The sequence below is a fragment of the Leguminivora glycinivorella genome, chromosome 6 (genome assembly GCF_023078275.1).
Source record: "Leguminivora glycinivorella isolate SPB_JAAS2020 chromosome 6, LegGlyc_1.1, whole genome shotgun sequence".
Classification (NCBI taxonomy): Eukaryota; Metazoa; Arthropoda; class Insecta; order Lepidoptera; family Tortricidae; genus Leguminivora; species Leguminivora glycinivorella.
Window position 1 is genome coordinate 3078361 of NC_062976.1, and position 26281 is coordinate 3104641.

At 38.7% G+C, this 26281-nt stretch overlaps 1 protein-coding gene across 1 annotated transcript in view; it reads left to right on the forward strand.

Moving 5' to 3' along the window:
- The window catches only part of LOC125227624, a 238252-nt gene that overhangs the window by 83275 nt on the left and 128696 nt on the right, over positions 1 to 26281 (forward strand). Inside the window, exon 3 of the mRNA XM_048131980.1 lies at positions 25545 to 25648. Coding sequence (XP_047987937.1) covers positions 25545 to 25648 — 104 coding nt within the window. The remainder of the gene's footprint in view (positions 1 to 25544; positions 25649 to 26281) is intronic.

Consider the following 26281-nt stretch of genomic DNA (forward strand, 5'->3'; position numbering starts at 1 on the left):
TTGTTTGAAAGCTGAATTAGTCGGGAGTGGTCCACTATGTCGGTTTCTTTTTCAAAATGTTAATTTTGAATAAAATCTTAAGTAACTTACTATAACATCCTCTCCAAAATCGACTAAGCTCCTTCCTTGCAGATTGATGTAGTGTATGGGGTCCCGACGGTTGTAGCGTTTCGCTGTAATGTTCACGTACTCATAGTATTTCGGGTTCCAGTACGTTACGTTTGGGTGCTCGAAGTCTATGTAGTATGTCTGTAAAATCCATACTAATATTATAATGGGAAAGTGTGTGTCTGTTTGTCCGTCTTTCACGACAAAACGGAGCGACGAATTGACGTGATTTTTTAAGTGGAGATAGTTGAAGGAATGGAGAGTGACATAGGCTATTTTTTGTCTCTTTTTAACCCCCTACTTCCCTAAAACGGGAGTAGGGAGTTGGTATGGAGCATTTCGCAATTTAACGCGAGCGAAGCTGCGGGCAAACGCTAGTATACATATGTTTGTTAAATTAGAAAAGGCGACAATGAAACATAATTAAGTAGGTGGGCATTTTCAGAATTTGGGACCCCCAATTAGCGTAAGTTGTTAACAAAAATTAACTCACTGTCAGTTTTGTCACGGTAATTAAGCATGAAATTTCAATAACAAGATTGTTTTTGTGTTGATTATATAAACTTTAAGCGATAATCTACATTCAGAATGTGAAAAAAAAAAGTTTTTAGACAGCTTTTATGCTTAATTTGTCGTCACAAAACGGACAGCGAGTTAATTTTTGTTCACAACTATTGCTAATTGGGGACCCAAATATTGAAAATGCCCATAGGTCTATATACGTTTTTCTAGTGCCTGGTGCCTGCCCCTGCCTGGGGCCGATTTCTCGAAGCTACAAGTTACAATTTACATGTGGTAGTCACTGTCTAATATGACAAGTTGGAAAGAGACATCCGCTTGTAACTTGTAACTTTCAGTTTTGAGAAATGGGCCACTGGAGTAACGTCTATAGACGTCTTTAATATTTACCAGTTCCTTAGCGGTAAGCACTGCAGCATAAACGACGATTAACAGAACTGACCACATTTGAAATCTATACATTGAAACGAAGATACAGTCACGCCAAGACTGCCTGTATATATACTTAGTCCTTTTTTGAATGTTTTAAAATAAAAACAATAAAGGTAAACAGTATGACTAGCAAAATGTGAGCTCACAACAATCACTATTACTCGTGTCGTGTCTAATAAACACAATGTTATGTTATTTTCATCAAAATAGACATTAGTGATGTATATAGACGCTCTTTTAATACTAACCTTAATCACATTCAAAACAAATCGTACGCAATCAAAAGTCCATCTAAATATATAAAAGAAGAAGCTGACTGACTGACATATCAACGCACAGCCGAAACCGCTGGTCCTAGAGATTTCAAATTTGGCACGTAGGTTCCTTATGTAGTGTAGAGGAGCACTAAGAAAGGATTTTCCAAAATTCACCTCCTAAGGGGGTCAAATGGGGGTTCAAAGTTTGTATGGGGAAACAAGATTAGTTTGACTATTTTATTCGAAACTTCACAGGAAGATTCCTTAAGACATATGACTGAATACGTGTTTCAGGTTTTTTGAAAATTTAACCCCTAAAAGGGTGAAAAGGGGGTGATAAAGTCAAAAAATCAATATGGGTATCGTTTTTATGGTTTATCGGGTCGCTGATCACGATAAATACAACGTTTTTAAAATATAACGAGGCGGAAGTGAAATACCTTCTCCCCTGCTGTGGTGCAATGGGGTTTAAATATCAAAAATATATATAAAAGAAGATATTAACTGACTGACTGACATATCAACGCACAGCCGAAACCGCTGGCCCTAGAGATGTCAAATTTGGCACGTAGGTTCCAGATAGTGTAGAGGAGCACTAAGAAAGGATTTTTCAAAATTCGCCTCCTAAGGGGCTCAAATGGGGGTTCAAAGTTTGTATGGGGAAACAAGATTAGTTTGACTATTTTATACGAAACTTCACAGGAGGATTCCTAAAGACATATGACTAAATACATGTTTCAGGTTTTTTGAAAATTTGACCCCTAAAGGGGTGCAAAGGGGGTAAAGTCAAAAACACAATATGGGTATCGTTTTTATGGTTTATCGAGTCGCTGATCACGATAAATACAACGATTTTAAAATCTAATGAGGTGGAAAAGAAATTTTCTCCCCTGTTGTAGTGCAATAGGGTTAAAATATCCAAAATAGCCATAAGAGGAGCACTAAGAAAGGATTTTTCAAAGTTCACCTCCTAGCATGATAATTTGACAGGGGCAAGGACAGGGACAGGGATAGGGACAGGGACAGGGACAGGGACAGGGACAGGGACAGGGACAGGGACAGGGACAGGGACAGGGACAGGGACAGGGACAGGGACAGGAACGGGATAGGGTTACGGTTAAGGTTAGGGATAGGGATAGGGATAGGGATAGGGATAGGGATAGGGATAGGGGTAGGGATAGGGGGGTAGGGGTAGGGGTAGGGGTAGGGGTAGGGGTAGGGGTAGGGGTAGGGGTAGGGGTAGGGGTAGGGGTAGGGGTAGGGGTAGGGTAGGGATAGGGATAGGGATAGGGATAGGGATAGGGATAGGGATAGGGATAGGGATAGGGATAGGGATAGGGATAGGGATAGGGATAGGGATAGGGATAGGGATAGGGATAGGGATAGGGATAGGGATAGGGATAGGGATAGGGATAGGGATAGGGATAGGGATAGGGATAGGGATAGGGATAGGGATAGGGATAGGGATAGGGATAGGGATAGGGATAGGGATAGGGATAGGGATAGGGATAGGGATAGGGATAGGGATAGGGATAGGGATAGGAATAGGGGACGGGGACGGGGATAGGGATAGGGGAGGGACGGGGACAGGGACGGGGCGGGGACGGGGACGAGGACAAGGATAGAGATAGGGACGGGGATAAGAATAGGGATTGGGGTCGGAATAATCGGTCGGCAATCGATATCTAGGCAGTGTAAAATGCAGGTGGCTCAGTGGGAAGGGATTAGTACGTAGGCATCGGCGAGTATCCTGCATCCAAGAAGATCGTTGTTTGCTTGCCTTTTATATGTTTACGTTTGCAATAAGCAAAATGGAAAAAATTGTAAGCGATAATGCAAGGAAGTACTTTTTACCCTACCGACCATAGCGTCGAGATACTGGCTATGTGGGTTGTATGAAGTTTCCCCAGTATAAATATTTATATAGGTAAAATACATACATATTCGTACCTACTACCTACGCTGTGGTCGCTGTGTAACAATTCTACAATCATTGCAAGAATTTCTTTTAAAAAAATAGTAATATGTGTAAGGTACAGTCAGCCAAAAAGCAGTGTAAGGTTCTTGGCTGACCGTACAGCAAATAGATCAGTTACAATGGCCCCCCAGTCGAGAATTGCCCCGCTTTACCTTAATCGAAATAATTGCGGACAGATGTACCTACAAAGAAACCTACGGATCCAAATGAAAATCTTATTTTTTGTAAACGTTTCAATAAGAATACTTTTATTACGCGGGCGAAGCCGCGGGTAAAAGCTAGTTACAAATAAACCTAGTAGTAATAGAATTTTATTTGTAAGTAAACCAATTTGGCATTCGTGTCATCAAAAACGGAGACACGAGTATTCAATATTCCTAAATTAAATTATAATTTTATAAAAAATCTAATAGGTACCTGTATTACATAATCTAATGTTTAATTAAGTTACTAGTTTAGCGTTAGAAAGAGACAAAAAGTAGAAAGTAGCCTATCTCACTCTCCAACCCTTCAACTATCTCCACTTAAAAAATCACGTCAATTCGTCGCTCCGTTTTGCCGTGAAAGACGGACAAACAAACAGTTTCCCATTTATAATATTAGTATGGATTGATTAGATTAGACTTATTTATTTCTCATTGAATGGTTTTAATTCTGCTTATTTTTTTGCATAATTATTTTTTTCACTGCATAATTATCCTTAAATTCACACGAGTATAAAGCAAGTTCAAGAAGATTAAATTGGACGATCGCAATTTTTTTGGAGACGAAAATTGAGTTAATTATCACTCAGTAGGTATGCCTGTCGGGTGAAACTTCTCGGAGTTCCTTAAAGTACCCTGTTTGTCTACTGTCTATTCTGTTATTTTATGCCAGTCTCATGAAAAACCAGTATCTCTCAATTTAACCCTATTACGGTCAAACATAACATAAACTACCTAAACCCCATCCTACCAAGTCCATAAACCCAGAAGTAGCCATCCGGACATCAGGTACGTACAAACGAGGCATAAAATTCCAAATTGCTAAAAGAGTACGTCCTCATGAGCTTAGTGAAACAAAGTTCCTAGTTATAAGAAGGTTAAAGGTAGATACGACCTTGTCGTACCAACTGAGTTTTCTTGTGGCCTACACGTCTCAACTTTGGTAGTACAGTTTACGAGTTTTGTGTTCTTTTGAGGACTGTTTCTAAGGGTCCCCCTACACTAGCGTCTCGCGAGCGTCGCGTCGGGCCAACTGTATGGGCAAAGCCTGACGCTGCTGTCGCACTAGTAATATCTTAAGTAGGGAGGCAACACGTCGAACGTGGTTCGCGGTAGGTCCTCAGTTGCGTTGCGAAGTACCCAACTTTTTTAATCACTCGGCAAAACCTTTCAATATTGGGGTTTTCAGAAAAAGGAGAGTATACAACCGCCTTTGCCACCGCGTGGTATGAAGAAAAACCACACGCGTCAATTTTTGTTTTCCTGAGAAGCTTAAAGTTTACAATACGTTTTTCGACTCCCTACAAGGGTAAACAAAAAAATCCGACCCAAGCGGGCGGCCATGATTGTTTCCACACCATATACTCGAAGTCTGCACTGACCATAATCCCTAATGAATTGGGACGCAAATGTGGAGTGACGCGTGACCGAAATAAGTGCAAAAAGTGTTTTGTTTGTCTTTCAGTTTTACATACCTACATGAATAAGTTTAATTCAAAAGTAGTAGCAAGTAGTAGGTAGTAAGTTTTTGTGAATCAACAATGGCTTACCCAGTTATTTAGGTCTACCTGGTTTATAGGACCCAGCCGAAATTCGCGGGGAGTAAGGTTCGACCGAGGTTCTCGGCCGCGAATACATTGTATGAAGTCTCGGTCGATAATCTCAGTCGGACCTTAGAGGGGAGTTACTACAGGTTTTCATCACCACCAAGTATAAGGCATGAAATAACACGTCTGCCAACCTCAAGAACTTCTCCAGATAAGTAAAAATAAAATGTTACAGATTGCGTTGAAACAATCTACATAAAGGCCACTTGAGACCAGGATTCCTTTGCTTCGTTCAATATTCATTCATTCGTAACTCTTGGTCGTAAATACGAGTATGTATTTTTGCTCCCTTGTGACACAATGTAATGTTTTACTTCCGTATCTACTGTCGGCATACATTGCCGGCCTAATTCACCAGGGATTAAAGGTCAGACTGGCTAGACTGTATGTCGATTACATTGTGCGGAACAATGGGTGACACAGTCATTTGGGTCGACTTGGGTTTTTGTGTATCGACCTTTTTTAGGTTATATAACTGGAATTTTTTTGCTTTTGTTAAAAATCGTGGAAAGTAGTAGATTTGTACAAATGACCGTCTGCAGATATAAAAAGTTCCCAATGTCAGTAAGAATATTAGGTAAACGAAAAAAATGTGAGAGTCAGGTTAATAATTAAGAACTACCCTCGGTTATCATCTCAAAAGATTCATCTTAAAGGCCGGCAACGCACCTCCAACACTTCTGGTGTTTCGGGTGTTCATGGGCGGCAGTGATCGCTTACGACCTATCTGCTCGTTTGCCTCCTATCCCAGAAAATAATGGTACAAACGACAAATACACAGTTTGAAAATAAAAAAGGTACCTACCTACTTATACCAGTTTAGAATGATTCAGTTATTTTCATTAGTCTGCTGCTTCAAAATATCGAGAGTTCGCCAAATATCAAGAAGGTAGAGTAGCTAATCATCGTCTTCATCCCGGTCAATTTAAGTTTAATAAAAATACAAGAAATACTAGTAGGTCTTACTCCTCCTACTACTAGTTACAGCGAATGTGCATAGTTTCCAGCATAATTTATCAAGCTGGCAGCTTGTGATTGCGCTGCATTCTTGCTGCGACGCATACATACTGCGACTTAATCGGGTCACGTGAAGTTGCACTGAACTAAACCGTATTGGGGTGAAATAAGGCGAAAATTGTATAATAGTACATTACGATACAAGTGCGGAAAGGAAGTTCGAAACGAGTGCGATAAATTAAAAGACAACCGAAAAGGGAGTGTTTTAAATCCACACGAGTTACGAATTTCCTTTTCAGATGTGTATCGTGCAACGTTTTTCAGTACAAATAGATGCCGCTAAGACTCCTCGAACTGGCAAGAAATGTACCACTACCCACACTACCCGCAAAAGTACTGCATTTGTACTGAAAAGTTTCTTTATTTACATATGTAAGTACTTACTATCGACGCGTTGTTCTTTCTGCTGATGTACCAAATGGATGAAGTTGGTTACTATCTAATGATTGAGATGAATGGAGGCGCCAAATTTTCCAACTTATTTCTTTAGTAACTTGAATTATGAAAATGAATAGCCCGAAATGTGTTTGGTAAAAATATCCCCCAAGGTTTTGCCAATAGAAGAAAAACCAATCGCAATTTCAGTATTTGTTCAGGCTTGGAAGGCAAGAATTCCTCTGGTTGTTTATTTTGCTTCAAAGCCTCATCTAAAATTTCTTTCGTCGAATTCTGAGCTTTGTATGGAGTTTTGTTAAGGTATGATTTTCTTGTTTGATATTGGTTAAGATACGAGTTTTAGAAAGCGAGGTGGCCGAGGTAATCTGAAAGAGCTCGATATCAATGCCTCAATGGAGCGATATTAAAAGAAGGGTGACTGATATCTATACCTAGTTGAATTACTTTGGGAGAGAGATAAATTGCGTTATTGATTACTCGAGATTAGAGTATTGAGAAAAGATTGTGATATTTCAAGATGAATTTTATTTAGAAAACTAAACGTCAGTGAGCAATACAAATTTAGGAAAGCTTGTAAATTGTAAATGATTGTGATCTTTGAAATCGACTGAGGAATTCAGCTTATTGCCTTAATATTATTTTAAATATTTTAGTGACTTATTTTTTGACTGTGCGCTGACATTTTTGTTGCAAAACATTAATTTCGCGACTAGTAATCTCATAAATTACGAGTCTTTTATGTTACGGCGTCAGTTTCAGTAATTAACTAAGGAAGCAAAATTGCATCAAGTTTTTCAATTATGACATATTGTTTTCAACCTTATTCGAAGGAATATAGAACTTTTAGTTGTGTGAATTTAATGTTGTGAAAAATAATACAGCACATAATATTTAAAATAAAAAGTTTCAGTACAAAGGCGAACTTATCCCTTTAAGGGATCTCTTCCAGTTAACCTTTGAGCATTTGAGGTAATAACTTTAGTAATTATTCAGCAAAGTTGTCTAGTTAGTGCATTCGTGCATCGCCGGAGTTTATGTAAATATAGCTTTCAGGACACTTTAGTTTCAGAACTGTGAATATTTTAATAATAACGATGTGAGTATTTATTTTACCTAGACACCGCATTATGAAGCGTTTATGGTGCCCAATTGCGATGAATATTCATATAAACCATAGATGCAAAGTATTTCATTAGGTAATGAACTCAGTGAAATCCACTGAGTTGTCCGTCCATCAATTTTTGTAAGTTGAAGTCAACAAAAACATTAAAAATGCCCGCATGATATTGAAGCAACGTTTATGGTGGACTCACAGGCCAATTGGCTGACACGCTCGGCCGCCATACAAATAAATGAACTTGTTTCTTCTATCTAAATCTAATTCTGTGTATAACACGGTGTGGCAGCGCGATGCCGTGATGGCACGCTGTCCCTGTTAGACAGTGTTATAGGGCATTTTCAGAATTTGGGACCCCACAATTAGCGTAAGTTGTTAACAAAAATTAACTAACTGTCAGTTTTGTGACGACAATTAAGCATGAAATTTCTATAAAAATATTGTTTTTGTGTTAAATACATAAACTTTGAGCGATAATCTACATTCTGAATGTGAAAAATGATAATTTTTATACAGATTTTATGCTTAATTGTCGTTACAAAACTGACAGCGAGTTAATTTTTGTTAACAACTTACGCTAATTGGGGTGTCTCAGTAAAATATCACGATTTAGTAGTAGTAACATTTAACGTTGGCTTTTCGAAGTACGGAACCCTAAAAAAAAAAAATAAAGGTCACATATATTTGAAAATCATTTTGTTTGAAAGTTTTGGCATCAGGTATTTTAAAATTTTACGTAACACGTACATATTTCTCTATTATTTCGCAGAATTGAACACAACCGGGCACTATAGGTAAATAGTAAATCTAAAGACGTAAACATACTCGTACCTAATCCAAGAGTGAATTCGTTAGCCCTAGGCAAGTAGGTCGAGTCGAGTGCTTGAATGCCCTGCTTCCAATTCCCAAAATAAACTACCTATTGTTGACTTTTTCACATTTTACCTATACTAGAAACCTAAAGCTGCTTTTTCCACTTTCAGTCATTTACAGGGCCTTGTACTTACTTACTTAGAACCCTACATAATGTCAAAGATGTCAAGACAAGTCTATCTGTAACATTTTTGGGGAATATACTATAGGCTTGTCTTGACATCTGCAAGATGGGGTTTAAAAATTATGCGCATAGCCCACATAGCCCTATAAATCCTGTAAACGACAAATAAAACTACAACTGAACTGGAACTGGAGAACTTTTTTTTTATTTTATGAAATAGGCAGCAAACGAGCAGACGAGCCGCCTGGAGTGGAAAAGTGACATATATTTTTAGCAAGCATTAAACATAAATGTGAAATGGGAGGCATGTTCTTATTTATTAAGAGTTTTAAGACTTTACGTTTTTGTTGACTTCATATAAGTGCCAAGTTCTTTGTAGAATATTCAACTTCAAGATATGAAAATGCTAGCCATGTCAATAACGCAATACGTTATAAAAATGGGATGCCAAATGTTGGTCTACAGAAAACTAACCCCAAACACCAAAAGGCTGATAATGCTTGATACCCCCTTCCAAAACGTTCCAACATTATTCGCCCTTAAAAGCTCCATTAAAACTGCAATTTCTTGGTCTATTTGTCACAACATGCTTCGATGCACATCACTAAATAAACAGCACGTTATTCCAAAGCTGTAAGTTATAGAATTGTGCACATATTTAGGGTACATGCATGTATATTAATGGTCTTTGAAACCTCGTATGTTATTAAGAATTGAAGGACAGATACGACGTTTTTGAAAATAGAATAACAATACACCGCAATTCGTCGATAATCGTAGCGTATCGAACTTCCGCGAGGGAAATTACTACTGTCATTTTTGCAAAGTCGTATCTTAACCAAGTGTAGTATTCCAAAAGTAATCTTATGATCTATGTAGCAGAGTTTATGTTACAAGTTCAATGTACTAGGGTAATGAGAGATTAGAATTTTATGGGTTGCTATTATGTTTTCGGCTGCAACTTACCTTTTTGTTGCGTGTTTTCGTGGAAAAATTCTGGATTACCTACCGTACTTGTTTTGGCACGTGTTACATTTTTGTGTGTCGAATTTAAAAATGACTCTTTTACCCGAGGGACTGGATTTAACAAAAAAAAAGGAATAAAGACAGAAAAAACTTAGGGGATGGTAATCGTACCGTAGCTAAGGGTATGGGCGCGCACTCTAAAGGTAGCTTTGAATGTTGATGTGGCTAAAAGAGTTTTTTTTTTTTTTTTTATGAAATAGGCAGCAAACGAGCAGACGAGCCGCCTGATGGAAAGCAGTCATCGCCGCCCATGGACATAAGCAACAGTTAAAAGTGCTTTGCAAATAAGTTGGCTGTTTTTTTGCGTAGTTAAACTTTCATATTCTAGTTTCACAGTGCCTTTGAGTAAACTGTATGTATTATAATCACAGATACTTTTAGATAAAAATTCGCTTGCAAGTTCTCGCAACTAGTAAATGGGCCCTTAGGCAATTAATCAAACAGGTTTGCGGTCCTGGGTTCGAATCCCGGTAAGGGCATTTATTTGTGTGATGAGCACAGATATTTGTTCCTGAGCCATGGATGTTTTCTATGTATATAAGTATGTATTTATCTATTTAAGTATGTATATCGTCGCTTAGCACCCATAGTACAAGCTTTGCTTAGTTTGGGGCTAAGTTGATCTGTGTAAGGTGTCTCCGATATTTCATTTATTTATTTATTTAATGTGTTCCTTGTTCAAATGTCTTGCAGCGTGAATAACTATAATCGACACTTTGTCGGCCACATTCCCGTCACGCGTCACTTTCTCTGGCCCTACGGAGCCCTACGGTGTCGTACAGGTGTGGGGTCCGTTTCCGGAAGCCGCCATGTTTGTTAAGCGCCAGTTCCGGCGCGTGCGCAGGCCGGAATGACGGACACTCGCTGACGAGCCGGTAATTGATGAACGAGGTAGTGGCGATAAATGACGTGCGTTAATGGGTGACGGTGTATAATGAATTGTTGATGGGATTGGGATTCCCAACTTGGGAAGTGTTGGAAAGGCAATAAGACATATTGAATATTGAGAGTACTTAATATATTATGTTAAGGATAAACTTTATAAAAAAAAAAGCTCAAACACGTAAATGGGTGAATCAACTTTTTCTTTCCTGTTATTTTTTCTTGAGTCCTGTTATTGCTATGGTTGCGGTAACACCCCTGAGTCACGTGACTGGTTTTACGCAAAATTATGCATACGAAATTTTTTGGCGTTTCGAAGAAGCACATAAAAGAACCGATCATCATCCTCCTTGCTTTATCCTGGCATTTGCCACGGCTCATGGAAGCCTGGGGTCCGCTTAGACAACTTATCCCAAGATTTGGCGTAAGCACTAGTTTTTACGAAAGCGACTGGCATTTGACCTTCCAACCCGAAGGGTAAACTAGACATTGGAATTAGTCCGGTTTCCTCACGATGTTTTCCTTTACCGAAAAGCGACTGGCAAATATTAAATGACATTTCGCACATAAATTCCGAAAAACTCATTGGTGCAAGCCGGGTTTCGAACCCGTGATCTTCGGATCGGAAGTCGCACGCTCTTACCGCTAGTTCACCAGCGCTTCTAGAACAACATTATTCAAAAATTCAAATGTACATTCGAAGCAGTCTATCCTCCTGGATCCTGATACCCTCGTACGAGTACATAGATAGATAGATAGATACATTTATTGGGACTAATCATAATTGTAACAGTGTTTGACGAAAAAAAAAAAAGAAAAAAAAAAAGAAAAAAAAATACAATCCTTCAAATAAAATTCCAATAAAATGATGTCTAATTTGATCTAAGGAACTTGATGCCATTTTGTACAGGTTTGAACTTTTACAAGAATAAAAGAAAGTTCTAAATTCAAAAGTACAAAAATTTGCCAGGGATCCATGAGGCTATAGCGCTATAATAGTTATTTGTAGTTGTTGTTTTGTTTGTAGTTATTTGCAAGGGGGCAAAGTTGTATTTTAACGCCGAGTGTGGAATTGATAAACGAGCAAGTGAAAGGATTCTATAGTTGAACCACGAGCGAAGCGAGTGGTTCGAGAATAGAATCCTGAACTTGCGAGTTTTTTAACACACGAGAAGTAAAATACATTTGCACCCGAGTGTAACACAAAACTTTTCCCCTCACTATAGCGAGGAAACTACAACGCAAAAAATGCGTTTATCACTGCTTCCAGTAGTTCTACAGGTGGTAAATCATCTTTATTACTAGATTCACCTACTTTTATCAATTTTAAAGCAGTTAATTTGACTTTATTCAAGGTCAAATTACTTTACCCACTAGTGGATAAAATGCGTTTTTATCCGCTGGTATTAAAGGACAAAACACGTGTTTCTGAGCTAGTGAGGGGAAAAATTATACACAACTCTCTAATTTGCACAGCTTTGCAATCCTTTTCTGCTTGTCCCACTTGACATATTGCAGGCTCAGCGAACGAATTCTGCCTTTGACGCAAACCCACATTAGCCGGGCCTTACGACTCTTACGAATGCAGAAACTTTGGGACTGGCTTGCGCATTAAGTCCAGAGACTCCAGAGTAAGCTATTAGCTTGTAAATCAGAAAAACTATTTAACCTTTTAATCGCCACAGTCATGAGACAAACAATAAGATCAAGTTCATTTCGCCGAAGTCTGATAAATAAGACAAATCATCGTATACCTTTGTACTACCGGCGGCGACATCAGCACGGTGATAATAATTAAACAAGTCATTAAATAGATATTTCTTTTGAAACCCAGAAGCATTTGTTTGGTTCTTTTAATGTAAAACCCAGTTACTTAATAAACGTTTAAAATTGATATCGCATATTATAGTAGCTGCCAAGATTTTTTTTTGTAAACAATCCGAAATTATACTGTACTGACTTGAAACCATTTCTGGCGGATGACACGCATTAAGGTTTTTTACGTGTTCTGTATGTCATTTGACACGGGTACCGTGTCATGAAAAAGTTTTTCGCCAAGCGTAACGTTTTCGAAAATAGAACACGCAACTGGCCCCGTAGCCGAATGGCATTTCTCCGACGCCAAACGAAAGCGATACGACGCTGGCTCTGTCGCGCCAATACGCAAGCGCGATAGAGATAGATATCTAAGCGCTTCGTTTCGTGAGCGCGTGAGCGACTAGATCGGTTCATCTAACACCGTGTCTTGCGTGGGCGACGGTCGCGCGACGGCGATGCGACGCATACGGAATCAAACCTTATCGATATGGAAGTATGAGATGCGACGGCGTAATTCATCACGATCGTTCATCAATTCAATAAGATATACTCCTAAACCCATCTAAAGCTACTTTTAATGGAGTTCAACATTCAATTAATTTGTCAAATATCTAAATTTACTTAGGAAGAGAACGGCCTATTTGTCTTCAAAATATACATGTTTATTATACATTAAAGAAGATGGATAGTCCTTAAATGGTTCATTGCAGCCAGGATTTACGTCAGATAATAAATCAAGTATAACTGTCATTTACGAAGACGGGTGCTCTAGTTCTTATTGTCATGCTAATAAAGGTTAGATTTGTGAGGTTCATGTGTCTTTGTGAGGTTCGTCGATGCGAGTTAACTACTTGAAATACGAGGCGGGAGCGAGGGCGCGATGGTGATATACTGAAATTATTTTATTAACATGATATTTATATTATAAAACTGAAATAGATATCATACACTAAAGATAAAGCGATCAAGCCCACTGGTGGCGAAGCCGGGAATCGAACCCGGGTCTCCAGCACGGGAAGCATGGTCGCGCGATAGACGATAAAATATCAGGCCGTCCCTATCGCACTATTAGTAAGTGCGATAGGGACGGCCAGATGTTTTATCATTTATCGCGCGACCATGCTTCCCGTGCAGTTAACGCGACTGACGTGATAAACCGCTACACCATCTGGACCGCCAGCGACCGAGCTGCCAGCGGTCAAGGTTAGAGACCTACAATTATATGTAGATCACTTAGGCACTTGTACAGTAGATTGGATTTGGCAGTAACGTGTAGGCGCAGCGCAGGCAATCGTTCTTGACTTCATCGGGGATATTGGAGCGGGATTTGGGTCAATCGCTCGTTAATACAAGACCTAGACTAGACGTAATTGGAACAAACACGGCAAGCTGCGTTTTCACTTTGTGTTCAGGCCCCGTAGCCGAATGGCATTTCTCCGACGCCAAACGAAAGCGATACGCCGCTGGCTCTGTCGCGCCAATACGCAAGCGCGATAGAGAGTATGATATCTACCTAGCCGCTCATCGTTTCGTTTTTAAATTTGAGCTTTTTGTTTACAGGTGGAGCAATTGTGCGAAAAACACGCGCTGCTTTCGGGTCTGTTACTTGGTCGATACTGATCGGGCACGGCGAGCGCCCGCGCTTATATCAGTGCAAATACTAGGAAGGCTGGCCACCGCGAGCGTCGAATGGCATTTCTCCGACGCGAAACGAAAACGAAACGCCTTGAAAGGTAGTCTAGCTCTGTCGCGCCAATACGCAAGAGCGAAAGAGATATAATATCTACTAGCGTTTCGTTTCGTGAGCGTTTGTACCATTCGGCTACGCACCCTGAACAGTTCTAAGCGAGCATTCGTTCGTATGAAAGCCAAGCAGGCAAGGACGGTCGCGTGATAAACGATATGACGTCAGGCCGTCCTTTTCGCACTATTTGTAAGTAGGTAGGCAGGCAACTGAAACTTAGTAGTTCATGTGCTCTGCCTACCCCTTTACGGAATACAGGCGTGATCATATCTATGCATGTATATGTATGTATTGTACGATAGGGACTGGGGAATTTGTCTTTCTGTGTTAGAATAACGATTTGTAGGTTCTTCCAGAGTTTTATGATGAAGCGAAATAAGGCAAACAATCGACATACCTAATATTTTCAATTCTCTTTAGACAAAACAAAACTTTCCTTTTAATTAAAGACTCCGCCAACGAACTTCTGCAATCTAATTTTAAGTTTTTAGAACGGTGTCTAAAGATCAATATAGGTAACTAAGATACAGCGGGCAAATCTCGACTGGGGGACAAATGTAACTGGTCCATGTTTTACAATGTTTGCATTATTGAATAGAGTGTCCATTGATTATATATGGTAGGCGTGTTCAGTGGAAACATGTAGAACTCAACATCATAGTGTAATAAATTGAATTAGTTACAAATGCTGTACCTTATGGATAAGAGAAGTGAGGAAGCGATTGAGCAATAAACTAAATAAGTCCTATTTATTTTTACAACCGATTAACGGTTATAAATATTACCAATTTGTCCGACCATGCTATTGTATAAATGGCCCAATTCGAACAAATTCTTTTAGGATAGGACAACGACACGATACCGATTCATTCTGATTCAAAGTGTCATTTTTCTAACCAAAATACTGACAAAACAACCCCCCCCCCCCACATTTTGGACCGATTTTTATCAAACATAAAAACATCGAAAATAGATAAAAAAAACTCCCGACTAATTCAGCTTTCAAACAAAAAAAAACATAAGTTGATGGTTCATCCGTTCGAAAGCTACCATGCCATAGATACTTGTAGACAGACAGGCAGACACGTCAAAATAGTGATGTGCAAGTTGCGGAAACTTTCCAAAAAAATCTTAAATTTCTTTCACGAAAAATAAAGGGAATTAAAATTTGTGAAATGGAAAGTTTCCATCCATACAAACGTCCATACAAAGTATAGAAATTTTCCGAAGTTTTTGACAAAATTTTACTTTGAAATCAGTACGATAAGTTCCCCGTCGCTTTTGCGTCGGGGGTTAATAAGATGCCGATTATTAGTAAATATAAACTGAAATAAATGTCATATACAAAGAAAAAATGACCAAGGCCTTGTCCAAAGCTGGATTCGAACCAGCGTCCTCCGTTATCGCGACGGATGCCTCAAAACTCGGCCATTCGGTCACGGTGGCAAGGGTCGAATTTCCGAAGGCCAAGGCGCCCCCTGCCATCTCTGAGATAGAACCGAAACATCGATCTCCTAACTGAATCAACTCATGTGATTACGAGTTAGCGAAGAGAGATGGCGCAGCCATGCTAATTCTTAGAACAAATTAAATTATCCTCATAGAAAATAATTTAATTTGTATTTTTAGTAGACACACTACTATTTTAACTATAAACTGAAATAAATGTCATATATATTTTCTATGAGGATAATTTAATTTGTTCTAAGTATTAGTAAATAATCGACATTTTGGACACTGGCTGACCATCTGGCTGGCTGGACTAGGTATCGTATCGCAGTGAATTCTTGTACATATGGTTCGAACCAAACCGATATAAAGACTCGGGGCGATTGCCAGGTGTTTGGTGTGGGGTGGCAGGAGATCTTATCAATAATTGATTATATACTGTTTTCAATAAAAATGCGATTAGTAACATTAACATTCAATTCGAATAAATTGTTCTGGTACCTTTAGCTTGTGAAGTTGTGACCGTTATTGAGGTTTTTTTTTTCAATATACAAGCGCTGTTAGACTAGCGGTGAGTACGTGCGACTTTCGTTCCGGAGGTCGCGGGTTGAGCTCGCACCAATGAGTTTTTCGGAATTTATGTGCAAAATGTCATTTGATATTTGCCAGTCGCTTTTCGGTGAAGGAAATCATTGTGAGGAAACCGGACTAATTCCAATAAGGTCTAGTTTACCCTTCGGGTTGGTAAGTCAGATGGCAGTCGCTTTCGTAAAAACTGCCTGCCTGTCTGCGCCAAACCTTGGGATTAGTTGTCAAAGCGGATCCCAGGCTCCCATGAGCCGTGGCAAATACCGGGATAACGCAAAGAGCATGATGATACAAAAATAAACTTATAAGTACGTATTTCTATGTGGGTTATTCACTTGTGTAGATACCTTTATTATCGGGTAAAATCAGTGGGCGTTTAAAGAAAAAAGCTTAATTTGAGACATTGTATAATATCCCCCCCCCCTTATTCATGAATGTTCACTAAAGTTATCAAGCCGATAAAGTTCGTTTGTCCCTTTCCCACGTATTGGTGTGATAGAAAGGGAAAAACGAACTTTATCGGCTTGATAACTTTAGTGAACGTTTATGAATAAGGGGGTAAATATGTGTAATAAATAATCAAATTATCAAAGTGCTATGATTAAGCTTGGAAGAGTTGGAAGGGTTAGCAAGTTGGTCACTCGACATTAAACCAAAAATAAATACCTAGTAACTGATTTAATTTTAGTAAAGGTCAAACATTTTTCTTCGTTATTTTTGTTACTACATACATACATACATACAATCACGCCTGTATCCCATAAAGGGGTAGGCAGAACACATGAAACTACTAAAGCTTCAGTGCCACTCTTGGCAAATAAGGGGTTGAAAGAAAACGAAACTGTGACATTTGACTGTTTTGTTACTAATGTTCTTCAAATCACTTTTATTAATAGGTACATTTTCAAAAACAGCCATCAACTTCTGCTTACTTCAATTAAAATAAAAGCTAAGTCATCCATCCAATTTGTAAATATTTTATTACAGGTAAAACACGGAAATGGGGGAAATATTCATTAATTTGAATAAAACTCGATAAAAATCTTGTCGAGCCAAGATTCTATCTATACATATTCCATAACTGTCTGAGAACTTATTAAATAGATATTCCTTTCATATGGATAGCATAAGTAGTTCTCGAGATATTAAGTAATGTGACATACAGACAGACGGACAGAGCGGCACCATAAGGGTTCCTTATGTACCTTTTTGGTGTGGTGTATGAGTGTATCTATAAATATATAATATGTGTATCATCCATGTATTGAGTAGTCTGTAAGTTGGGTTTCAACAATAAACAAAATCGAGCTCCGTATTTTATTGATATTCCTCCAAACTGTACATGGCGACCCTTATCCTGTCGCCACGCGCCGCGCGTGTGTTTGCCGTGTCTAATAAGAGTCGATCAGACTTCCATATCAAATATGCGTCGCATCGCCGTCGCGCGACCAGCGACCGTCGAAACGGCGTAAGTCAGTGATCAGACTAAATGCGTAGTGAACGAAAGAACTGTTTGCGGCCTAAAAACAATCTCCATATGGTACTCCCACACTTAGCTTTTATTAATGTTATATAACATGGTGTAACAGGGACAGCGCGGGTGGAAGTTTGTTTGAGGCATTCCGCAATTTTCGAATTTAAGGCGAGTGACGCCGTGGGTCAAAGCTAGTGTATAGATATTTTCCATAGAAAAATAAGTAAGGGAAAAGTTGTAAGTGTTGTAACTCCATACATCAGTAAACGCGGGTTATTTGTATAGGCATAGTTAAGTGACATCTAGCGACAATCACGCGTCAAATTTGTCAAGCTCGATACTAGGTGGCAAACAGTGTCTCGTCTGCCAAAAAATTAATATTAGCACAATTTACAACATATTATATTACAAGCAGAAGGAATTGAAAACAGAATACTGATTAATACTATTGTAATATTAGCGAAAAATTGAGCATTAGACTTTTCGTTCGTCGCGACATCTATTGACAAGTAGCAGTACTGATAATTTACGAGTGATTGTCGCGTGATTGTCGCTAGATGTCACCAAAGACATATGTAACTCCGTATAGATGGATAAAGTGTAATTTTAGTGCATGCTAATATTTAAGTATAAACCTCTTAACTTAGTACTTTAATGTCTTCTATTCTAATAATTATAATAATGCATAGTTTGTTGAAGCAAACACTTGTAAAATTTAAAAACTTATCTACGATGTGAATTTATTCATCAAATTGTATTAATAGCAAAGTGTTTCTCATATAAGTGAAATGTAAATTTCTTTTTGAGAAATAAATGATTCTTTAACCCGAAGTCTAAGAAAAAACGTACCTCAAAGCCCGAGAGGAAAAGGTACGGTGGCCTAGATGGCGTTACACCTTTGGGGAACGCTCGGCTAGATGGCGCTAATATTAATATTTGACATTTTAACACATATCAAGCTAAGAATATGGGTCAAATTGTCAATACTGAGGTTCAAAAGTTTTAAGCCTGTGCCGTGAGATGGCAGTCTATGCATTGTGATTACACATTATGTCACTTAACTATGTCTATACAAATAACTCGCATTTACTGATGTATGGAGTTGCAACTCTCCCCATACTTATTCCTGTATGATATTTACGAGAAGCTCTCCCTAAAATGCAAGGTGTGGACGCGCCGGGAACGGTGAGCGGAAACCGGCGGTAGCTGGAAATTAGCTGATGATATCTCTGTAATTTCGCCCGAAGTGACAGAGACGGGTAGACATAATAACGACTGTAGATGTTCTTCATACTGTTCAACTGTTCACTGTAATATCAATTGCAATGCTGACTAAACGTAATATATTCACAAGCCGTTATCGCACTTTATGCGAGCTTGAAAATAATTTGATTTAAAAAAATCCTTTTTTTAACTCTGAGTATATCAGGGGGCACGGTAGTGCCCCCGCCAAGTCGAGTGCGAAGCAAACACTGCCGTACCATCCTTTAATGCAACCATTTCGCCGCATTTTCAGGCCCCTATTTGAGAACCTCTGAATAAGACCAGAACAGAACGCAGAATTTTATATACATACTTAAAATCCAAAATTTCAAGTATGTAGGTCATTTAGTTCCGAAGTTAAGCGATCGCAAAAGTTTCGCATTTATAACACTCACTCACTCACGATCATCAGAATAGAACTAGTACTTTCCATAAACTCAGAGAGCTAAAATTTGGTACAGAGTTAGGGTTTAATGGCCACATAAAGGGAAAACTATAAAAACTAGGATAATCGAGGATCGCCTTTACAAAAAATATTCAACTTGGTGGGCCGCTTCATTTCATGCCCACGTTTCTACAAAAAGAAGTGAAATCCCACCAAAAACATTCTGTAAAAAACTAGCCAAGTCTCGATGGAGCTACTTGTTTATCTCTAAAAAGTAGTGAAATCTAGACAAAGTCGTGCCAAGTCTTTCCTTACTGCGATTTCTTTATAAGTATACTTAGCCGTTGCAGGATAGTGGTTCTGGCAACGGGTTACCCTCATCTGGCAGAATAATTTTAGTCCGAAACACACTTCGCATAACATGTTTCGCAGAAACACTTTCGGTCGAATGGTAATTTTGCAGAAAACTTAGTTGGCATTATTACTACCACGCATAAGATACATTTGGCAGAATATTGTTTTACAGAACATTACTTTGGTCGACTTTGGTTTAGCATAATTGTATGTACCATAATAATCTTATAGCATAATATTACATTAGCAGAATTATTACTAGCTATCAGAAAAGAAAAACTGTCCCAGAGTCACCGTTAGGTACGACGACGAGCGAAGCGAGGAGGAGTGTTAGGTATCTTGCATCCCCAACACATCCAACTCGCTATCAAATAGCTTATACAACTTTATGCCGCCTAAATATTATGCACAAATATTATCTGCAAACGTATTGTTCGACTAGAAGACTATTATGCTCATCAACATTATGACAACAGACGATTCGGTATTACAAAAATCTGCGAAATGATTTGTGCCAAAGCATATTCTGCGTAAGGTGTTTCTGCCAAACATGACTTCTGCCAAAAACTATTATACGAATCAAATATATGCGTAAAAAGTTTCTGCCAGATAATAGTGAACCTCTGGCAACATATTGGTGCAATGGTGTCATGGAGCACCTGGTTTTGTACCCTTCAACTTCAACTTATTTTTAGAGAAAAACAAGCAGCTCCATCGAGACTTGGCTAGTGTTTTACATAATGTTTTTGGTGGGATATTATTTATACATTTATGAAAATGTAGCCTATGTACAATTAAAATGTGTACCATTAGAACCAAGTCGAGTGGCTCTATCCTACACGCTAACGTTTAGATCATTTAATTTCTATGCATTTCCAGTCTTTATTAAATACTTGTGTCTGCTATGCTAGGGTTGCCACTGCGGAAACAAAACGGTAGATCTGTAATTTATGGTAGGGTTGTCACTAATGATAACATAATTATTATTTTGGGCGCAAAGTAATTATTTTGTATGCAGATTATGTTAATCTAACGACGCTTTTGTGTTCATATTGTTCGGCAGTTAAGATTTAATAACCGAGCGATAGCGAAAATCTTTGTTTTATTCTGGGCATAGGTTTCGGGACGTTTTGTGCAGGTAGCAAACATTTCTTTACTTTCATTTGAGTCAAATTAGTTAAAAATGTTGACTAAATTTAATCTTTCATTTTATTTATACACCTATTATACGTAAAGAACCTAGTTAAATTACTTTAAACGGAATCCTTAATTTAATATACCTTTTGTAAGTCAAATTCCTTCACGAACTTGGCTATTAACTTCCCGAATCGTTTCACCTTAAGCTTTTATCATTAATTCTACTATGTATTAGGCACTGGTCCCACCAAAAGCAAGTGATAAGCTATCGGCGGTAGAAACGAAGAAAATATGTGCCGTTGTGCGGCTTTACCCTGGGTAAAGGGACGTCATTGTCGGTGGCGCTTACGTCCCGCGGCGTCGTATTTGTATACGAACATCGTTCATAACGCCGTAAGCGCCATCGACAATATATAAGGTCCCTTTACCCAGATAACGTCACATACATATAGTCGACGTATACATGTAGTAGACGTGTCTGTCTGTCCGTCTGTCTGTCTGTCTGTCTGTTTGTCTGTCTGTCTGTGTGTGTGTCTGACTGTGTCATCGTAGCTCCCGAACGGATGAACCGATTTAGATTTAGTTTTTTTGTCTGAAAGCTGAGTTAGTCGGGAGGGTTCGTGGAAATCGCTCCACTATGTCGGGGTCGGGGGTTTTTTCAAAATTTTAATTCTGTGGTTAGGTTATTGTTCGTTTCTATTGCCGATAGCTCATACTTACTTAGCTGGCGCCATAACCCAAACTGAGTTTTGGCCTCCAACACAAGAGCACGCTACTTTTCTCGGAACATATTACACGGACGTCCGCCGTCGCGCGACCGCGGACGCGGATCTAGACAATAAATATACACTTAACCGTGCAAACTATCGGTCGTCGGTCGTGGACGTGGTCTTGAGCGCACGGACGTCCGATCGAAATCTGGCTCGCTGGATGTTTTGGTCAGCCGAAGCCACGTCCCGAAGACCGTGCACACTGATCGGTCGCGGTCGCGCGACGTCCGCGTAGTATGTTCCTAGCTTTATCGCGCCAGCTTTCGCCGACGCCGAGCTCACGGAGGTCTACCTCCACTTTATCCGTCCAACGATATTTTGGGTGACCAGCAGGACGGCGTCCATTCGGTCTCGCCAAGTAGGCCCTTTTGACTGTCCGATCTTGCCGTATTCTCTCAATAGCAATAGCTCATAGCCCAATGCAATGCAATGTAATGTATGTACCTACCTAATTAATTAATGAAATATTTATTTTGTGTTTGTCTCATTGTTTTTTCTTTGTAATTTTAATTCTAATAATTAGATATATTTGTCATTATTTTTAAAATCGGGACTTAATCGCGTATAACTACATATTAAACTGACCTCCAACGTTTCAAGGACGGCGTTGTCCCCGTGGTCTCGGAGAAGACTGGCTTGAAACAACATCCCTACAACCCCCCCCCCCCTATCCCTATCCCTAGTGCGCAAACAGTTCAAGTTGATAATCAAAACCAAGTGCGGGTAGTTCGAAAAACTCGCGCGGCTGTCAGAAGGTGTTGATGTCATTTGTCTTCTCCGAGACCACGGGGACAACGCCGTCCTTGAAACGTTGGAGGTCAATTTAATATGTAGTTATACGCGATTAAGTCCCGATTTTAAAAATAATGATGTGTAATAATCGTGAAAGTTTAAATCAGTGTTTTAGATATATTTGTTTCTGTGATTGTTACTTTTAAATGTGTATGTGTATGTGATTTGAATGTATATAAAATTGGTAATTTGTTACCTAATGCAATAAATAAATTAAATTAAAAATAATTATAGCCATTATGGCTTTTGGTGTGTCCAGTACCTTAGTACTCAAATATTTCCAACGGCAGTTGCCAAGGATTCAAAGTTATCAAAGGAAAGTTGATCCATTATAAAGCTCAGGTAGAAAATTAGCGGCGAAAGTTGAGGCTTTGGAAGTCACGCAACTGTGTAATCGTTTTGTTATGATAATGGGGATAATGAAATAATATTAAGCGTTCATCCGTTGAGCGGGTTGAGAAGAGGCAGATTTCTGTGTATTCGACTTCGGCGAAATAATATTTGACGACCGGTCTGGCGTAGTCGGTAGTGCCTGCTAAGCCGCGGTCCCGTGTTCGAATCCCGGTAAGGGCATTTATTTGTGTGATGCACACAGATATTTGTTCCTGAGTCTTGGATGTTCTTCTATGTATATAAGTATTTATATATTATATATATCGTTGTCTGAGTACCCACAACACAAGCCTTCTTGAGCTTACAGTGGGACTCAGTCAATCTGTGTAAGAATGTCCTATAATATTTATTTATTTATTTATAATATTGAGCGTGCACCTGAAGCACGTACGTCCGTGGCCCACAAATGTGAGTGTGTTAAAAAACGTCCGACTTTATCAGTTACCATTAAGGCGAGATTTACTTGTATCTTTATATGAATAAACTGACATAGAGGCTTTATAGCAATCAACAAAGTGAGACGTTTTCCCGTGCACACTCACAAATTGCGACCGGTCTGGCATAGTTGGTAGTGACCCTGCCTGCTAAGCCGCGGTCCCGGGTTCGATAAAAAAGTTCTAGTGCGTAGCCGAATGCACAAAAGCTCACAAAACGCTCACGATATTTTTTTTTTCGTAGCTATCTATCTCTATCGCTCTTGCGTATTGGCGCGACAGAGCCAGACTGCATTTCTGCGGCGTTTGGCGTAGCAGAAATGTCATTGGGCTACGGGGCCAGCGCAGGTCCCATTAAATGGTAAACTATTATTTATACCTACTGTGTTTTTAACTATTAAATGTGTTTGTATGTTATGTTTATGTATAAATATGTATGAAAAACCCTTTTAGAATCGGTCTTCCCTTTACTTACGTCTTAATTGGAAGGTATTGTTGTTAAATCGAGGCATTCCTTCTCTGTCTCGATTTTGTAATCCTAACATCAATAGATTAAGGTTTATACTCCAACTATGGTTTTAAAATGCGTGTTTACAGTAATGTTTAAGTTTTTACGACTCCAAGCGGGCCTTTTGACTTTGTTTATCTGTATTTAGGAGAATGCACCTAATGAGATTAAGTGATGCTGTTATATCAATAAGACGTTAACTTAAGTGGTAATGCGTCGTTTCGAAATAAGAAATAACGACAAACTGGTTGGGGAATACAATAACCATTATTTTTGAGAGTATAAAATGTATTTTCATATTCATATTCTTTATTCAGTATTGATTATACATTGTCAGGTTTTACATTCACATATTTATATACAATTTATAGGCAATGTTATGTTTATAGAATAAGCATTTATACGCCGAGAGGCTCATCATGAAGGACTATTACCCTGTATACAACATCTTAAATTTAATTTACTCATGTTAACAAATAAAGCATCTTATCTTATCTTATCTTATCTTATCTTATCTTATGATTACTGATTACTAGTCTTCGTTACTCTGTTGTTATCCAAATAAATATTAGGTTGATATTGTTTTTTTATACCACCTCGGTGGCAAACAGGTATCCGCATGATCATAAATTAAATATAACAAGATTATACCATCCCATACATTAAAATGCGACCGCCTAAGACCGCGCTTACACTCCACCACACATAGTCTTGTAGCTTTCGATTATACTTGTAGATGGCGTTAAGTGTCACTTTTGACATAGATTTACGGCTCGGAATTGACACTTAATGCCAAACTACAAATAATCGGTGGCAACAAGGCATTTTCTGTGGCGCCATCTATGTGTGGTGAAGTGTAAGCGCGTTCGTAGGCGGTCGCATTTTAATGTATGGGATGGTATGATCTTGTTATATTTAATTTATGGCATGATGGAAAACGGTCACCTTAACCTATAGACGCTTGCAACTCAAGGGGTTGCAAGGGGATTGTTTGATGATTTTATTTTTTATTTTATCAACAACTAGGTAAATATTTATGAATTTTGTAGGTACATACAACAGAGTTAGGTGTTAGGTATATGTTTGATTTTAGACAAATCGCGGACTGTTGAGGTTACATCCAATTCAATCAGCCTATTAAATATCGCTTGCGAGGTCTAAAAGAGTCCATGTTCATGTGTAGGTACACTTGCCGGTGTAGGAGACAGGTCCCTTGTTACCTGCTCTTCGGTTCTCAACGTATAATGACGCACTACTCACAATATCTGTTCGACGTACTGCTGTATGTTAGACATAATCCCAATTTGCACGCATTGACTTTCCGGGCAAACAGCTTCGATCTACAGGGCGTCTGAGAACAGTCTCTCATCGCATGGAACTTTCAAGAAAGAACCCTCGAGTCATCGGCCCTACTTACTACGAGCACTTACCTGCCGATCGATCTGAGAAATGAGCCATGTGACGAAGCATTTAAGCGCAAAATGAGAAACCTTTTGTTAGATAACCCACTGTACTTTGTAAATGAGGACATGGATTTGAATTTTTTCTCTGGTTTATAATATTTTTTTGCTTTGTGTTTGTGATAATTTTATGATATTGTAACTAAATTTATTAATTTTATTTAGCTTCGAATGTGTATTTTCTTTCTTTGTAAATGACGGTCCTTATTGGGAGACACAATTGTTTTTATTTAGAATTTATTATGTAATTTTTGACGATCATGTTGAGAACATAAACATAATTTTGACATGTAGCAAATTTATAGTGTAATTTTTATCATGAACTAAAGAAATCTAATCTAATCTAATCTGTTCTATGTTCTCTGTGTACCTTTGAACTTATCTAATAAGAAATTAGCATATTCATTTACGAATTTATATTTTTTCTTTTTTCCAGGTGCACGGGAGTGAACCACTGCAGCTTCGTGCTTCGGGAAGACTACCCCCCTGCGAGAGGGTGGCCGGCGGGGGTGGTGTACATCAAATACGCTTGCTTTGATGGTAAGTATCGTAATAATTAATTAGGTCGGACATACTTGCATGTTTAAATTACATATTATTTTATCATTGTATGAAATACAAAATAAGTGGTTCAACATGAATGGTGGAGGGTAGAATAATTTTCTGCTAACAAACTGCTGTGCAGTTTGGCAGATAAGTACAAAACTTTACTGTAAGTTTTCTTTTCTTATAACGAAAAAAAAATGTAGGCCGTTTTAAATTGCGAAGTTGTGCAAGCTTACAAGTTCTCGTCTCTAATCTTAGCTTTCAGTCTGACCAAAAAGATTAGAAATTAAAAAGTGGCAACATCGCAGTGTCGTCCTGTTTTCTCACACATATTGATTGGAAAGGGATAGCACCACAATGTTGCCACTTTTTAATTGCTACTCTGTTTGGTCAGACAGTAAGTATATGAATCCATACTAATATTATAAATGGGAAAGTGTGTGTGTCTGTTTGTCCGTCCTTCACGGCAAAACGAAGCGACGAAATGACGTGATCTTTTAAGTGGAGGTATTTGAAGGGATGGAGAGTGACATTAGGCTACTATTTGTCTTACTTACTATGCTACCCCTAGACGTGGGGTAGCCGAAGGTGGTTTTGAATATTTTCTTCAAACACGCTTGCTTTGAC